At 42.0% G+C, this 15,781-nt stretch overlaps 1 protein-coding gene across 1 annotated transcript in view; it reads right to left on the bottom strand.

Moving 5' to 3' along the window:
• The window catches only part of WASHC4 (WASH complex subunit 4), a 47,037-nt gene that overhangs the window by 7,102 nt on the left and 24,154 nt on the right, over window positions 1-15,781 (bottom strand). Inside the window, exons 17-28 of the mRNA XM_066634214.1 lie at window positions 14,808-14,954; window positions 14,559-14,638; window positions 13,611-13,716; window positions 13,031-13,147; window positions 11,578-11,746; window positions 11,157-11,311; window positions 10,433-10,507; window positions 10,232-10,336; window positions 9,252-9,386; window positions 8,328-8,436; window positions 2,434-2,500; window positions 1,574-1,660 (exon numbers count right to left, since the gene is read on the bottom strand). Coding sequence (XP_066490311.1) covers window positions 1,574-1,660; window positions 2,434-2,500; window positions 8,328-8,436; window positions 9,252-9,386; window positions 10,232-10,336; window positions 10,433-10,507; window positions 11,157-11,311; window positions 11,578-11,746; window positions 13,031-13,147; window positions 13,611-13,716; window positions 14,559-14,638; window positions 14,808-14,954 — 1,352 coding nt within the window. The remainder of the gene's footprint in view (window positions 1-1,573; window positions 1,661-2,433; window positions 2,501-8,327; window positions 8,437-9,251; window positions 9,387-10,231; window positions 10,337-10,432; window positions 10,508-11,156; window positions 11,312-11,577; window positions 11,747-13,030; window positions 13,148-13,610; window positions 13,717-14,558; window positions 14,639-14,807; window positions 14,955-15,781) is intronic.

The following is a 15,781-nucleotide window of genomic DNA, read 5'->3' as shown; positions in this document are numbered from 1 at the left end:
CCCCCTTTCCTTACTACACTTCTTAGAACTAGCTAGTGCCACTGCTTAACCCACTTGGGTTTGCTTTTTAAGCCCTTTTCTGCCTCTTTCCTATCTCTGCAATCAGAGATAGTTGTTTCTTGGCCACCTGGTCCCTTGATGCCAAGGCAACAGAATCTGAAGTGCAGATATGGAATAAGAAAACGTTTGGCTATCTGGTTTCCAAAGGGAGGATCAACATACAGCAGCACTGAACGCATTTCCCATGAAGCTGCTAATTAAATAGTATCAAAACTACTTATTTATCTTGAATGAGCAAAAACGGTAATTTAAGATTCAATTGTAAAATGCTGTGAAGTGTGGCTAATTCTTATTCTAACACGCTTACAGTAACTGTCCCCACAACATTACTTTTTGATAAACGTTCAATACACTTCTCCTAAATATTATAACTAAGCCATCACTATCCAGCATTTGCAAAAACCAAATTTAAATTTCTGCAATGCTTTATACTAGGCATACCATGATAGCATTATGTTGACTTTCAGAATTCTCAATATTTAAATAAGTCTGGCTTGCTTTGCTAAATGGGCAGCAGAAAATTGAAGAACTCCACAGAAGGTTTTGGTTTTACATTTACTAACTAGTTTAGGTTATTGATTGGTTCAATAAGGCCTGAACAGCACACAACTATATAGAACGCAGAACATTCACATTTTTTCTCTTAAAAGAGTCTCCAGAGCAGGGGTGCCCAAACCCCAGCCCTGGGGCCACTTGTGGCCCTCGAAGCCTCTCAATGTGGCCCTCAGAGAGCCCCCAGTCTCCAAAGAGCCTCTGGCCCTCTGGAGATTTGTTGAAGCCCACACTGGCCCGACACAACTGCTCTCAGCGTGAGGGCAACTGTTTGACCTCTTGCATGAGCTGTAGAATGAGGGCTCTCTACACTGCTTGCTGTTTCATGTCTGTAATGCAGTAGCGGCAGCAAAGGAAAGGCCAGCCTTGCTTTGTGCAAGGCCTTTTATAGGCCTTGAGATATTGCAAGACCTTCATTCATTCATAGAAGTTCATCTTTAATATATTTATTTATGTAAATATATGTAAATTTATTCAAATTTTAAATGTAAATTAATTCTTTTTTTCCCCAGCCCCTGACACAGTGTCAGAGAGATGATGTGGCCCTCCTGCCAAAAACTTTGGACACCCCTGCTCCAGAGGCTCTGATTTTTTTTTCCCCTGCTACAGGGCTAATAGCAGCCAGAGGGGGAATTTAGATTAGGAAAACGGTGGTGGTGGAGAGCATCCCACGCCTGCTTTAATGAACAAATAAGACAAATTAGGAGATCCGATTACAAATTTCCTACAGTGAGTGTACTTCAGCCTTCAGTTAAATATGCAAACATAGACAGATGATTTACAAGTGAGAAAAAGAATGGATTACATGGTTATAAAATATATTTTAATTAATATCTCAAAAAAGCCTTTTAGGCTCCAACATACTCAAAATCACAATTTTTTTTCCCCAGAGACAGTTTTTAAGCATTCAGCACAGGGAGGAATAAAATAAAATTTGGTACATGTATATCAGATAAGATACCTGGCTGCCTTTTGTGTTTCTTCTGATAGTTCTTCCTCTTTCACAAGTTCTTCAAAATTAACAATATCTTCAAGATCAGGAACAAACCTACAAATTTCACATCCAGTTTACTAACAGTTCAGTGCCATAGCAGGTATATGAAAACTAATCTAGTCTTCATATTTGTCATATTACGTGTTTCTGCTTATACCTTATCATGCTCTTGCTCAGACGAATATAGCAATGGTGAACAAAACACCAATCATAATCTTCTGGTGAGGACTGGCAGAGTTACTATACCCTACAGTGTCAGCAACTATGCATAGAGATGCATGTTTTATGAAATTTCATGCAGAATTTGTGCTTCCATTGCTGATTCCTGACAATCTCAGCATCATTAAAAAAAGAAATTACAGCTTAGTTCTAGCTTAATTCTATCCACAAAGCTAGCAGAGATACATAAGAAACTGTGTGGACCATCACCAAAAATGCGCCAGTGTTTGGGGGCACAGTTTCTGCACTTTCTGCTGCTCACTGCTTCTCCACTACATCTCTACCATTACTGCTGCTGATATATCATTCTTTGCAAAAACTTCACAAAACGCAAACATCAAAACAATGCTTATTTAAAATTAACACTGGTAAGTTTACTCTGCAGAACTGTACAATGTATTCAAGGCCGGAGGCGGGTTATGGAGAACAAAAAAATCCTGGCCATGACCCTGACCTAATGCTGCTGCAACCAGCTGCACTGCAACTGCAGTTGCATGTAATGAAGTGTCTTCCAAATATGAACAGACCCATACTGCAGGCAGAAAAACATAACTGCAAAGACATTACAACAACATGGAAAGGCAAGCTGAAATGTCCTTGGTGCGTACCTGATTGCGCTGCTACAGCAGTGAAGTCCACCAGATCTTATCATTCGCACATAGCCCATAGCGTTCCCTTTAATAAACATGGAAAAGAAATTGGGCATCTGAATATAGAGAGAAATAACCAGCTGAGCATTTAGAATGATAACCACTCTAAATTCTAGAATGAACATTCTAACAAAATAACATTTAGAAAGAGAAAATCTCCTGGGGATCTCCAATAAAATTATGTCCCTCTAGTCTAGTCAATACAATTTGATCTCTAAACAAACAAGCTATTCAAGAGCATAGTGGCAATCTTATACACTTAACAGAATGCACTTAGAGACCTTAGAGACTTAGAGACTGCAGACGCGTGTGGCCTCTGGGAACCAAGTGCCTCTGGGAACTAAGTGCCAGGTAAGGCACAAGAGTTTAGCATCTGGGCGAGGAGAAGGCAAGGAGACCTCTGAGTTTTGGAGAAGGAGAGGAGGAGGAGCAGGAGGAGGAGGTAAGTGTACTCATTCTAACGCTTTGTCTTTCTAACTCCCTGTCTTCTAACCTTAACCTTACCTTTAAAGCAACCTTAAATCAAAATTGAAAGTTAGCACCTAAGGGAGGTACATAGGGCTACTCTGAGCAGGAGCAGAGTCCTACTCGTGAGTAAGAGCAGCGTCCTACTCGTGAGTAAGTGCCCAAGGGTCAGGCATTTAAATCAAAATTGAAAGTTAGCTGCACCTAAGGTAGCACTTAATCGAAGGAAGGGAGGAGGATAAAGTGAAAAGCAGGTTATCTACTTGTTTAAATTAAACCTATACTTAACCCAGGTTAAACCTAATCTAAGTTAGAACATAACCTAAACAGGTCAGTAAATTGGGACACAGGATCTAGAGAGCAATAAATAATTAAACAAACCCAAATAAAAACTAGCTTGAGGTTACAAAAACAGTCCAGCCTAAGAGAACAGAACTAGGAGGGAAAGGACCTAGGAAGGGCCAATTCCCAACCTATTAAGAGCCCCAGTAGGCTAATCCAAGCAGTCCATTCAGGAGCCTGCAGAGTAGGTCACGCCCATCAGCAGCCATTTGCCTTCCTGAGCTTTTGTAAACTCACCTGGGAAGGCCAGCCCCCCTTTCAATCAGGAAGGAAGGAGGGGGGAGGAGCCAGCCAGGAGTATAAAGCTAGGCGGGCCATCGCGTGAGGCTCTCTGCAGACGCGTGTGGCCTCTGGGAACCAAGTGCCTCTGGGAACTAAGTGCCAGGTAAGGCACAAGAGTTTAGCATCTGGGCGAGTTCAGCAGCAGGGCGAGGAGGCCTGGGCCCCATACACTGCCCTTCCTCTTCCCTAGAGAAAAGGGCTGCTATCCAGTGAACGGTTTTTTAAAAGGACCCGTAAATAAAACAACAACAACAAAAAAGCTATGCAGTCAGACAGCCAGCAGCAGGGTGGGGGCTATCCAGTGTTCTGCATCGAGTGCCATATGTATGATTATATGCCTCTGGGGCATAAGTCATGGGTGTGTCCTCGGTGCAAGGAGCTCCAGGCTCTCAGGGAACGCGTCCGCTCCCTTGAAGCCTTGGTGGCCGACCTGGAGAAGCGCAGGCAGCCAGAGGAGGACCGTGGGGAGACTTCTGGGGACGATCAGGCTTCGTCCCAACCTCAGGCGTGCAGCTCCTCGGCTGCCTGGGTGGGAAGTCTCGGGACTGGAGGACGTCATCCTGGAGAGGAGGGAAACAATCCCCTAGGGGGGATCCCTTCTCCAGGGGATGGGCCCGTATCCGAGCGCACTCGGGATACTCCTCGGCGGGAGGGGGGTCGGGGGCTTCTTGTAGTGGGGGATTCGATTATTAGAAACATAGAGAGGGGGGTTTGTGACGGATGTGAGGACCGCATGGTGACTTGCCTGCCTGGTGCGAAGGTTGCGGACATCACTTCACGTCTAGACAAGCTAGTAGACAGTGCTGGGGGAGAGGTAGCGGCTGTGGTGCATGTCGGCACCAACGACGTGGGCAAGTGTAGCTGGGAGGTCCTGGAGGCCAAATTTAGGCTTTTAGGCAGGAAGCTGAAAGCCAGGACCTCAAAGGTAGCGTTCTCTGAAGTGCTACCTGTTCCACGCGCAGGGCCAGCTAGGCAGGCGGAGATCAGGGGTCTCAATGCGTGGATGAGACGGTGGTGTAGGGAGGAGGGGTTTAGATTCGTTAGGCACTGGGGAACGTTTTGGGACAAGCGGGGCCTGTACAAGAGGGACGGGCTCCATTTGAACCAGAATGGAACCAGACTGCTGGCGCATAACATTAAAAAGGTGGCAGAGCAGCTTTTAAACTGATCCCTGGGGGAAGGCCGACAGGAGCCGAGGGGCATCCGGTTCGGGACTCCTCATCCCTATGGGATGAGGATGGGGAGGTTAGAGAACAACAAGACAAAGGCAGGGTAGGAGAAGAAATTGGGAAAGGTAGGGAGATGGGATGTGATAGACGGTTTGGCACAATGAGAGGATGCGGGGACAAAGGAGCAAATAAGCAGCCCGTCCTGGGGCATTCCGTGTATAAATGCTTTTATGCGAATGCCCGAAGTCTACGAGCAAAGGTGGGAGAACTGGAATGTCTGGTGACAAGGGAAAATATTGACATAGTGGGCATAACGGAAACCTGGTGGAATGCGGAGAATCAGTGGGATACCGCAATCCCGGGCTATAAACTCTACAGGAGGGACAGGCAGGGGCGTGTTGGAGGTGGGGTGGCCCTTTATGTTAAGGAAGGGATAGAATCCAGCAAAGTAGAGATTGAAGGTGGGTCCGACTCCACCGTAGAATCTCTGTGGGTTAAATTACCAGGCTTGAGCAGCGATGTAATACAAGGGGTGTGCTATCGTCCTCCAGACCAGAAATCTGATGGGGACCTTGAAATGAGGAAACAGATCAGGGAGGTGACAAGGAAGGACAGGGTTGTAATCATGGGGGACTTCAATTATCCTCATATTGACTGGGTCAATTTGTGTTCTGGTCACGATAAGGAAACCGGATTTCTTGACGTGCTAAATGACTGTGGCTTAGATCAGCTAGTCACGGAGCCCACCAGAGGACAGGTGACTCTGGATTTAATTTTGTGCGGTACGCAGGACCTGGTTAGAGATGTAAACGTTACTGAGCCATTGGGGAACAGTGATCATGCTGCGATCCGTTTTGACGTGCACGTTGGGGGAAGAATACCAGGCAAATCTCTAACAAAAACCCTTGACTTCCGACGGGCGGACTTCCCTCAAATGAGGAGGCTGGTTAGAAGGAGGTTGAAAGGGAGGGTAAAAAGAGTCCAGTCTCTCCAGAGTGCATGGAGGCTGCTTAAAACAACAGTAATAGAGGCCCAGCAGAGGTGTATACCGCAAAGAAAGAAGGGTTCCACTAAATCCAGGAGGGTGCCCGCATGGCTAACCAGCCAAGTTAGAGAGGCTGTGAAGGGCAAGGAAGCTTCCTTCCGTAAATGGAAGTCTTGCCCTAATGAAGAGAATAAAAAGGAACATAAACTGTGGCAAAAGAAATGTAAGAAGGTGATAGGGGAGGCCAAGCGAGACTATGAGGAACGCATGGCCAGCAACATTAAGGGGAATAATAAAAGCTTCTTCAAATATGTTAGAAGCAGGAAACCCGCCAGAGAAGCGGTTGGCCCTCTGGATGGTGAGGGAGGGAAAGGGGAGATAAAAGGAGACTTAGAGATGGCAGAGAAATTAAATGAGTTCTTTGCATCTGTCTTCACGGCAGAAGACCTCGGGCAGATACCGCTGCCCGAACGGCCCCTCCTAACCGAGGAGTTAAGTCAGATAGAGGTTAAAAGAGAAGATGTTTCAGACCTCATTGATAAATTAAAGATCAATAAGTCACCGGGCCCTGATGGCATACACCCAAGGGTTATTAAGGAATTGAAGAATGAAGTTGCAGATCTCTTGACTAAGGTATGCAACTTGTCCCTCAAAACGGCCACGGTACCAGAAGATTGGAGGATAGCAAATGTCACGCCTATTTTTAAAAAGGGAAAGAGGGGGGACCCGGGAAACTATAGGCCGGTCAGCCTAACATCTATACTGGGTAAGATGGTGGAATGCCTCATCAAAGATAGGATCTCAAAACACATAGACGAACAGGCCTTGCTGAGGGAGAGTCAGCATGGCTTCTGTAAGGGTAAGTCTTGCCTCACGAACCTTATAGAATTCTTTGAAAAGGTCAACAGGCATGTGGATGCGGGAGAACCCGTGGACATTATATATCTGGACTTTCAGAAGGCGTTTGACACGGTCCCTCACCAAAGGCTACTGAAAAAACTCCACAGTCAGGGAATTAGAGGACAGGTCCTCTCATGGATTGAGAACTGGTTGGAGGCCAGGAAGCAGAGAGTGGGTGTCAATGGGCAATTTTCACAATGGAGAGAGGTGAAAAGCGGTGTGCCCCAAGGATCTGTCCTGGGACCGGTGCTTTTCAACCTCTTCATAAATGACCTGGAGACAGGGTTGAGCAGTGAAGTGGCTAAGTTTGCAGATGACACCAAACTTTTCCGAGTGGTAAAGACCAGAAGTGATTGTGAGGAGCTCCAGAAGGATCTCTCCAGACTGGCAGAATGGGCAGCAAAATGGCAGATGCGCTTCAATGTCAGTAAGTGTAAAGTCATGCACATTGGGGCAAAAAATCAAAACTTTAGATATAGGCTGATGGGTTCTGAGTTGTCTGTGACAGATCAGGAGAGAGATCTTGGGGTGGTGGTGGACAGGTCGATGAAAGTGTCGACCCAATGTGCGGTGGCAGTGAAGAAGGCCAATTCTATGCTTGGGATCATTAGGAAGGGTATTGAGAACAAAACGGTTAGTATTATAATGCCGTTGTACAAATCTATGGTAAGGCCACACCTGGAGTATTGTGTCCAGTTCTGGTCGCCGCATCTCAAAAAAGACATAGTGGAAATGGAAAAGGTGCAAAAGAGAGCGACTAAGATGATTACGGGGCTGGGGCACCTTCCTTATGAGGAAAGGCTACGGCGTTTGGGCCTCTTCAGCCTAGAAAAGCGACGCTTGAGGGGGGACATGATTGAGACATACAAAATTATGCAGGGGATGGACAGAGTGGATAGGGAGATGCTCTTTACACTCTCACATAATACCAGAACCAGGGGACATCCACTAAAATTGAGTGTTGGGCGGGTTAGGACAGACAAAAGAAAATATTTCTTTACTCAGCGTGTGGTCGGTCTGTGGAACTCCTTGCCACAGGATGTGGTGCTGGCGTCTAGCCTAGACGCCTTTAAAAGGGGATTGGACGAGTTTCTGGAGGAAAAATCCATTATGGGGTACAAGCGATGATGTGTATGCGCAACCTCCTGATTTTAGGAATGGGTTAAGTCAGAATGCCAGATGTAGGGGAGAGCACCAGGATGAGGTCTCTACCTGGTGTGCTCCCTGGGGCATTTGGTGGGCCGCTGTGAGATACAGGAAGCTGGACTAGATGGGCCTATGGCCTGATCCAGTGGGGCTGTTCTTATGTTCTTATGTTCTTATGTTCTATGTGCCTATTTTACTTTATCCTAATTAAGAACCTGTGGGCATGATCCAACCAATGCATTTAATTCTCTTCCACTAAAATCAACAGGACTTCAAATGTTTGGCTAGACTGCACCCAAGTTCAACAGAGAAAGTTTCACATATTATATAAACCTGAAGTTATTTAATCCAGCCAATTCCAGCCCTAACTTAACAAGAAGAAAATGTATCTGATTGAAGGCATCGTAATTACCATTCATAATTAGTCTTAGAAATTTCATGGGTGGGATTAATTTTTTTTTTTTAATTTCAACTCCTCCTGAGGTATGCTCCATAACCCTAGAACAGCCCTTAGGATACTGGCCAGTATGTCTCAACATAGTATTTTCAATATATTTTCTTACCAATTTGACTTATGAGTTGCCTGAACTGATCAAGGTAACTTTGTCCATCAGGTGTAATTCCAAGTTTTCTGATCCCCCGGTTGAACTTCTCTGCTCTCTCAAAGGGGTACTAGAGAAATTATTTTGATACTTTAAAAACAAAAATAGCAATAAAGTAATGATATCAGTCCCACCATTGTTCTCCCAAACACTCATATACTTTCTTCCTCTATGTTAGTAATCCTGACCATACAACACAAACTGAAAGATGAGTATCTGTTCTAGAACTATACATCAGTTCCATGATAACCACAATCTCAGAAGAACCCTTACCTTACAAAAACATGTTCAGAATACTGTATTCAAATGCATCTTAAATAGAAATAACTGCAGTCATAATTCTTTGTGGATAAGAGATTATAATTTCCGGCCTACACTCTCAGAAACCATTGTAAATGTGTTGTTAGAGTACAAAAAGCCTAAAATGAAAGTGTGAGGGGTAGTGAGAGAAAGGTGAGGTACCAGTCAAACTTTTATCATAAAAGCATATTAAGACTAGTACCACACATCACAAGAAAACCCAACTCTCAGGCTGAAGTTCTTAACTACACAGCACAAATGGACCTGATCCTGTTTTGTAACATTGGCTATTAAACAAATAAGGGTGCAATACTAACCCCTTATGCAGCAGGGCAATGCAGATCTGAGGTAAGGGAACAAACATTCCCTTACTTTGAGGAGGCCTCCATGAGTGACACCTAACTGCAGGATGCAGCACATGTCCCATTGGCACCGCTATGCCAGTGCTGGAAAGCACTGACATAAGGGATTAGGATTACACCCTAAGTGTCTTACATTCTGACAGATACACTGATTATTAGTTCATTTCGGAAGACAACACACAGAGAAATGAAAGTACCCGTGAAGATTTTAAATACAACATACCTTATGGTCATTTTGATCTTTAACTTCCCTAAAGAATCTGATATCTTTGATCAGCCTGGACTTGATGTGTTCATCATACATGAACTGGCTAAAGATGTAAAATTTCTTTCGTAGAAACTGGTACGTGAAATTGACCTGAAGAAATATGTTAAATACACAATATGAGGAAAATATTCAGTAAAGCAAGGGAAATTAATATAACAGTTTTCTTTAGAAAACATTTGCTCATGGTTGGAAAGCACTTTTCCCTGTTCAGCACCACCACTTCTCCCAAAAATACCATGAAGGGCAAATTCATATAGTACAGTTGTGACACAGGTGTTGCTTCTGCAGAGTGAAGTCCCATGCCTTACCAGTAACATCTACATACAGGAATCATGTGTGTCAAGTAGATGAGATATTCACCTCCTATGCCAGCACTGCATCCCCCATAGCAAGACAACATGTGATTCAACTACACCACAGTAGCAACTCAGCTACAAAAGTATTTAACAACTGGCCCTAAGCCCATTAATAGGTCATTCATGGTCCTATTGAAATATATATGCCTTGTGACTCTATTCAAAATTGTTTTGTCAATCATGGCTGCAACAGGCTCAGAATGAGGCATGGAGAAGAGGGTCTTCTCAGACAGTAAGAGATTTACAGGCTGTAACCAGCACTTCAGATTGTGTGCTAGGATTGAACAAAGAAACAGTAGAAAGTCCTACAAACTGGCAATCAACTGCCAATAACCCACAGGCTGGTTGTTAGGCTTTGTATCAGCTGAAGCTTAAGCTAGTCATCAAACTGCAATACAGCACAAAATGTATGATGCAGCTGAACCTTGAGCTAAACAATGTGCAATTATCTCCGCTGCAGCTGTTAAGACACATTCCTCCTATTTCTTGCTCTGCAGTGCTGCCCACGCAGTCCTAAATACTCAAAAGTCTGTAAATGCCAGAATTCAGCTATTCTGGGAATACCACATTAATACTTACAGTTGTGTTCATAATTCCCGTGCCATGCGTTCGAATTGAGTTTGCAATGTGCCTTATATTTATGGTGTTCAAGTGCTTGTTGTTGCTGATTCTTTCAATGAAGATCTGCAATTAAACAGTTGCTGCATAATTACCCACAGCTACAGACTGGAGATCAGACACCAGCTAGCTAATTTTGAGTACGGACTTGGCCTTTCTTACCTGGTTATTGAGATTGTAGAGGTAACGAGATACAAAGACATGAATGTTCCTCATAATTTCCAGAACATCAAGGCCCTGAAAGAATGATTTTAGACAATTTAACCACCACTAGTGTGAAAATAAGCCAACTAAATTACCATCAATTGTAACAAAATATTTTACAGACATAAATGGACCAGTAATATCCTTGTTTAAGGATGCTGTTCTATTTAACCAATACATGTTTTTCCACTTTGCTTCTATGATGGAATGCAAGGTGGTACACATAAGATTCCAAGGTAGTCTCACATCCAGACACTGACAGAAGTGCTGGAAATTATAAACTTAAACTCAACCTTAAGGTCACAGATTTCTTTTTCTTAATTACTCAGGTCTGCCTTTTTCAAAATGTCCTTTAGTTCTGGAACCAAAAGCTTTGTTAATTTATTTAAATGCAGTCTCTCAGCCAAGCTCTCAAACAATTCCTAATAAAAGTTTAAAAAATACAGTATTCACAAAACCTAAGCTAACCCATGAAAAAGAAAACACGGGCATGATACAAAACCTCACAGGTCTGCTCATGCAGCACTCTGCATAGGCATGGGGCTACTCATTTCTTGTTTTATTGGGGGAATATTCTGCAAATATACATAGAAAGAAATCCCAAGAGACTAATGAAACAAATGAAGACATTTTTTGCAATGCAAGACGATCCAATTCAAAGACCAGCACAAACATGATGTACCTGTTCTAAAGTCTGACTAGGAAGATGTGCTTCTGTCATAACTAAGCCATAGCGCTGAGTTGCTAGATTTCTCATTTCACTGTATGTGGCCCAGTCATGCAGAGCTACTGTGGTTAGATTGTAGAAAGTCTTGTCTAGGTAGTGAGTCACATGGGCTGCAAAAACAGAAGTTACATTTTTTTCATTGTTAATAAACGATGAGTATAGCACAGAGCAAGAGGATGAAAACTTTCTTGCTCAATAGACATGGGTAATCTGAGCGGAGGTTTGTAAATCTATGTTCAGGATCTACTTTTAACATAATATTAAGAACAGGAAGAAAAAAGCAGAAGTAACAAAAGATGAAATGGATTTTGCAATCTAAGAACTTCACAGAAAACCATTCAGCTTTAAAAAAAAAAAAAGATTAACTCATTCCTACCTTTGATATCTATGAATCGATTGAAAAAGCGGATTGGGTTCAAAGAGAAGAAGTGGGCTAGGTCCTTCATTCCAACTCTGAATGGATTTCTATCATCAAGCTTTAAGTGTGTGTGCACAGAGAGGCGCAGGTCCTTTTCTATTTCTTTACATAATTTGTCCAGAAGGTGCTGCTCCAACAAACAGAAGTCATAATAAACACTATTTTTAAGGGGTTTGAACACTGAAGTATACAAACCACACAAAATTCATTTCAACATAGCTCTGCAAAGAAACAGGAGATCCTGAAGGGCAGCTTGCCATCTCTAGTGGATGGCCAACAGAGAAGATTTCATTTTTATTCCACAATAGGGTGAAAAGATGAAGTATTATGTTATGAAGTTTATAATGTTTGCAGTACAGTTTTGTGGCCATTCTACCAAGAATCTCATGGTTGATCACAGGCCAGCTATTAGTTTATTGCTTAAAATGTAACACACATGTGCTGCTTATGTATAACAAGTACCTGCCCTAAATATAAACAAAAGAAGAAAGAGGAAGAACAACAGAAATGGAGATTAAAAACACCACACCTTTACAGAAGTAGAGATATGCTTGAGGAAAGATTTGAAAGAGCTGAGTTTTTTTTTAAGGCATTAAAAAACCCAGATAAATAGTATTTTAATTTTAAATTACCTGTGTATCTACCACTGTATTGTTCAAAATTTAGCATTAGTTAAAACACTTATGTAAAAATATCCATGTAAAATAAGTATGATCAAATTACTACACTATCATTTTGAAAATTTAAATCTAGAATAGCAACACATGACCAGACAGACACACACTCCATAGTCCACATCACTGTTCGGAATTTTTCAGTACCCAGTGCACATGCAATTCATTTAGAACACCCCCTCCCCCACATACAATTTTCTTCAAAAAGTACCACTTCAGTGGTCATTGATTTAAACTTGGTAAAAAGATGACTTTCTTCCCTTAAGATCTACAATACATGAAATGTAACAGTTCCCATTCAATAAGCATTCACATATTTTATTAATACACCAATAGCATACTGTTTTATAGGCTTTCCCCCCTACAAATCTACAGCAGTGCATAAGTGAATTAGGCTGTAATTCTTTGCAGACAGACACTGGAGTAGTCCCACTGAATTCAATAGGACTTCTAAGATGACATGCACAGAATTATACTTAGTTATTTTCTTATTTAATTAAAACATTATCCTGACCTTCAGCTAAAACAGTCTAGTTTTAAAAAAATCAACATATAAAAGCAATCAACACAATAAAAGTAGCAGATAAATAAGATATTATACTACTTTTATAGCAATAGTTACCAGGCTACTGTATATACACATTCACAAACATCCTTAGAGACAGATTTTAACGGATAACTCTCACATTTCTCTTTACAGCTTTCATTCAAAGTAAACACAATCATTGCATTAGTACCGTATTCAAAACGTCCATGATTTCTTTGTCATAGCTCTCCAGAAGTATCTCATGGGATTCTAAATGCCTCGAGTGCATCATAGCTGGCACACAATCTCGCAGTGCACTAAACATGTACTGTAGAAAAAGGTTCAAATTAATACAAACATCAAATAACAACATGGTTCAACAAGTTATTTTAAGCAAACAGAGGCTGTTCAAACTCAGGATCTTGAACAATGATGCATTGTTACAATTGGGTCAGAGGAGACACCAAAACCAATGAAGAATGCCACTCGTACAAGATGGCACCCCTTCCCATGGATTTTCCCCTTCTACTGTACTAAATAAATCTTAGTGACTGAACACACACACTTTCATACTTGTTTTAGATGAGTGTTCAAAATGTACAACAAACAAAATGAAGCCCTCAGTCTCAGGAATCTTTATCTTCCTTAAAAATGGGGCCACAATCTCTGACACAATACTATGCATGCTTAAATCCACTGAAATCCCTTATCAGATGTATTTACTTGAAATGATTTTAGAATTAAGGCATTTCTCTGAGAGACTTGTTATTACAGACTAATGTTTTACTTACATGTAACCTAGCAGCATCTACTGCATTTTCATAGACATCATCCAGATAAATTGGAAATACTGTTCTGTGCCAGTATAAGAAGCAACAGTCACATTGTGCTTGGACTCTAGAATGTAAATTAACTGAGTTACTGAGAAAGAAACTATAACACAATTTCTAAAACATTCATTCTAAAGAGTCAATAACATACTTTCTCAACACCAGTAAGCTCGATAAACCATATGTAATATTTTCCAACCCTCCCATGGCTTCTGAAACTAACCCTAGTGAGCAGTTAACACACCTTTCAAATCCATTTCCGGTATCAATAGCCCTTATCACCAAATAGTCTAAGGACAGCTTACAATTGAAAGCTGAAACACAGTGGATTGGATCCTAAGCAACTTTTTAAAAAAATATTTGGGTGTTGTTTTTTAAGAGAGAGATTGCCAGGATGCTGAATTTCTATCCAAAACCATTTCACACTGAAAACACACACTCTTGGACATGATACAATACAAAGGGGCCCCCGTATCCATGGATTCAATTACCTGGGACTGGGTCTGTCCCACCCCACGCGCCTCCTCTGGAGGTGAGGGAAGCTCTGCTCCCCTCACTTCTGGAAGGGAGTCTGAGCTAAGCAGAGGCCTTGAACATCTATCTCCAGCCTCTGCTGGGCTCAGACTGAGCTTTAGAGCTCAAAGCACATGACTTCCGGTTTTTCTGTGAAAACTGGAAGCAACATTTTTAATGACTTATAAAGCTCAGACTGAACCCAGCTCAGACTCGCCTCTTGGGGGAGATGCGTTCACCTGCATCTGCAGTTTAAGCTATCCATGGCGGTTCCAAAATGGAACCCCTGCCAGTAAGCAGGCACACCTGTGTATCACACAACATTCTGCAACAGTTAATAAGACCCATTCCAAGTTGTCTCACTATACTTTCTGCTTATTCTGCAGTTAAACTTACCGTTCCCTTAGCTCACTGATTAAAGCAAGCTTTTTCATAACTACTTGAAGAGGAAGGAGTTCTTCATCTTTAAAAGTTTTCTGAAAAAGAGAAAAATAAAACAGGAAATGGATTGCGGTGACAATCCAATGCTTATGTAAGAGTTCTTTTTAAGGCTGTGTCACAGCTATTGATCATGCAACCTCCAAAGTTTATCCTAATTAACAGAAGCATAAGATACTGCAGTATGGAAGGAACTGTTACACATACCATTTGTGTGCCCACACTGAGGGCAAGAGAAATAATCAGGCGTCTCTGTTTTGTGCTAGGACCATTGAGGGTGTTTTCAGCCAATACAAGGGCAGAGAGTACGTCAAGGCGCTGTTCACTGTACTTTTTGTCTGAAATTACTCTTTTCTTGATTAAAAACAACACAGAAACAGCATTTTGTGTTTAGTATTTTTAGAACAGTTGGAAATGAACATACAACATTGATGAGCCTTATACATTTATTTGTAGGTTTATCTCAAGAGCTCAGTCCAAGGCACAACTAAACAAAATCCACTGAACAATTAAAAATTAAACAGATGAGCAAGACCAATTACCCACAGAACAGTCCTCTATTCCAGCTTAGCACAGCCTGCACAAGAGGGAGGAGCTTACAATTCAGAACTTACAAAAGGGTTTGTTCAATTGTAAGAGGAGTTTTACAACTACAGTTGGAGCTCTTTTTTGTTTTTAATCCTAGAAATGGGGCTAAAGGAAAATTCAAGATGCTACCCTTGGTTTTAGGCACTGTAACAGAACAAAAGTCATGCCCTGTGCCTGGTTACACTATGCATCATAGGTTTAGTGCACCCGCCTCTTGAGAATCTGACATAAGAATACATGAAATATACAGGGAATTAATGACCTCCTGTCACAAATGAGTAACTGCCTTGCTTCTGATTTAAAAAAAATTTAACTCCTCATAATTAGAATAAAGCTCATCTATTCATACCGTGGAGCATGCACTTATAAAGAAAGATTGAATTGTCAAACTAAACATTCACATACTGTTAAACCAGTGGTTCCCCAAACTGGTGGATCACAACCCACCAGCCTGGAAGCACTTAGGTCTGGCCCTTTAAGAGGTGGGAAGGGGAGGTAGTAACATGATCCCCTGGATTGTGCTGCTGCCAAGGGGAGAGGGTGTTTTTTTTTAAACTGACCTTCAGGGGATGCTGGCCTCCGGGGGAGGGGTT

Source organism: Tiliqua scincoides, chromosome 7 (genome assembly GCF_035046505.1).
Source record: "Tiliqua scincoides isolate rTilSci1 chromosome 7, rTilSci1.hap2, whole genome shotgun sequence".
Lineage (NCBI taxonomy): Eukaryota > Metazoa > Chordata > Lepidosauria > Squamata > Scincidae > Tiliqua > Tiliqua scincoides.
This window is presented reverse-complemented; position numbering and strand designations above follow the sequence as displayed.